Source organism: Corylus avellana, chromosome 9 (genome assembly GCF_965113065.1).
Source record: "Corylus avellana chromosome 9, dhCorAvel1.hap1.2, whole genome shotgun sequence".
Classification (NCBI taxonomy): domain Eukaryota; kingdom Viridiplantae; phylum Streptophyta; class Magnoliopsida; order Fagales; family Betulaceae; genus Corylus; species Corylus avellana.
The window spans coordinates 15,278,542-15,280,417 of record NC_142498.1 but is presented as its reverse complement, the minus strand read 5'-3'; the positions used below and the strand labels follow the sequence as shown (position 1 = coordinate 15,280,417).

The 1,876-nt window shown below is 34.1% G+C and overlaps 1 protein-coding gene and 1 pseudogene across 1 annotated transcript; both read right to left on the bottom strand.

The window, feature by feature from the left end:
• Positions 1 to 392: 392 nt before the first annotated feature.
• LOC148583851 (uncharacterized) lies at positions 393 to 1,279 on the bottom strand (annotated as a pseudogene).
• Positions 1,280 to 1,282: 3 nt separating this feature from the next.
• LOC132190954 (uncharacterized) lies at positions 1,283 to 1,876 on the bottom strand. Its single transcript, XM_059605978.2, has one exon. It carries the CDS (start codon positions 1,874 to 1,876, stop codon positions 1,283 to 1,285), a length of 594 nt encoding a protein of 197 aa, XP_059461961.2.

Genomic DNA, 1,876 nt, shown 5'->3' with positions numbered 1-1,876 from the left:
CCTACATCACCGCCTCATGTGCCCACTACTGCCACATGCTCCCATGAGCCTCAAATTCCAACGGTTCTCACTGATGCTCCTCCTACCACCAGTGGCAGACGCAGTAAATTCATTCATTGGGGGTATATGTTTTTTTAATGAATACAAAAAATAAAGTTGAAAAAAACTATAACAAACCGAAGAAGTGAATAATTCAACAAAATTTTTAATTATGTTCTAAAACATATACATAGAACTTACAATTTGTTTTGTCACGACTATCGCTAATTCAATTGTCCTCGATGAGTCTTCATACCTTGGATTCGTTGTATGATTTCTTCATTACTGATGGTCATGAATATGTCTTTTTCAATGTACGTAATCAAACAATCATTCATTCATTGATCTCCCATTCAGTTACGTAAATGGTTTTTAACAATATTCATTACTGAAAATGCTCTCTCAACAGTTGTTGTCGCAACTGGCAGAATCAATGACAATGTTACCAATGAATAAACCAAGGGATATACGACATCCTTTTTCGTCTCTACCAATTTCTCAGCAAGTTGTCCAATCTCTTTGAGTGTTGCAAATTCATCACTAGAACGCATATCAAAGATATATGTTTCAAGTTGGTTGTCTAAAGTGATAAGTTGAACTGCTGAAAAATCATTCGGATATAATTTAGCAAGACGAAGCAATTTTTCCTTCTTAAAAGACGCAAACAAGTCATCTGGACTCAAACACGAAACACAAAGTAATAATTCAAAACTTGCCTCATTAAAGCGATTGTTAAGTTCTTGGAGTTACATATCTATAACAGTATAATAAAGCTCCATACGGTAATGATGTAAATTTTTCATGCCTTAAGCCTTTCGTTGTGATCGAGGTTGGTAAAGCCCATCCATATTGGGGACAACAATATTGTTTTTATCACAAAACTTAGTAACTTCTTCAAATAAGGAATTCTACCCATCTTCTCTCATAGCCTATAAGCGCAGTTTTAAAATTTTAACTAACTTCATTGCATTCAGAATATCTTGATATTTTTGCTATAATGCTTGAGATAACTCATTTATAATCCCCAAAACATTTTTTTCATCAAATGTAAATTGAAAGCAAAATCAAACGTCTAGAGTGATTGATTTAGTATATTTGCTTCTGCTCTCTGTTCAGAATTTAAACCATCTTCAACAATGTCTTCAACCGTATCGTTGACAAAAGAAAACATGGTAATAAGACTAACAATTGCACCATAATGAGAACTCCAACGCGTATCACCATGTGTTTTTAGGTTCATTTCTTAATTCAAGCCACGACCATTTGACATTTCATTATTTTGTAGTGCTTCTATTACTTCAGCAGTTCGTTTTTCACGAAGTATGTCACGACGTTTGCATGATGCTCCAACAACATTAAAAATACTATTGGCCAAACTAAAAAAAGTTGTAATTTGAATGTGATTTTTTGCAACAGCAACTAAAGTAAGTTGAAGTTGATGTGCAAAACAATAAACATAATAGGCAGACGAATTGTCATTCAAAATAAGAGTTTTAAGTCCATTCAACCCACCTCGCACATTGCTAACTCCATCGTATCCTTGTCCTTCAAATCTGCTAATACTTAAATTATGCCTGCTAAGCACTGAATCAATTGTCTTCTTCAATTCTACAGTTGTGATATTGCGAACATGTGTAATGCCTAAAAAACGTTCAATTGCATGGCCCAGCTTATCTACATAACGCAACACAATTGGCAATTGTTCTTTAACAGATATATCACGAGATTTATCAACTAGGATAGCAAATGACGAGTCTCCAATATCTTTAAGAATAGCATCTAGAATTTCATTTGCTGCAGCATTTGCTATATCTCTTTGAATATGTCGTGCAATCAT

What these genes read in the sequence shown, in the direction of transcription:
- LOC132190954 (XM_059605978.2), bottom strand. Translation starts at nt 1,876, where the DNA reads ATGATTGCACGACATATTCAAAGAGATATAGCAAATGCTGCAGCAAAT.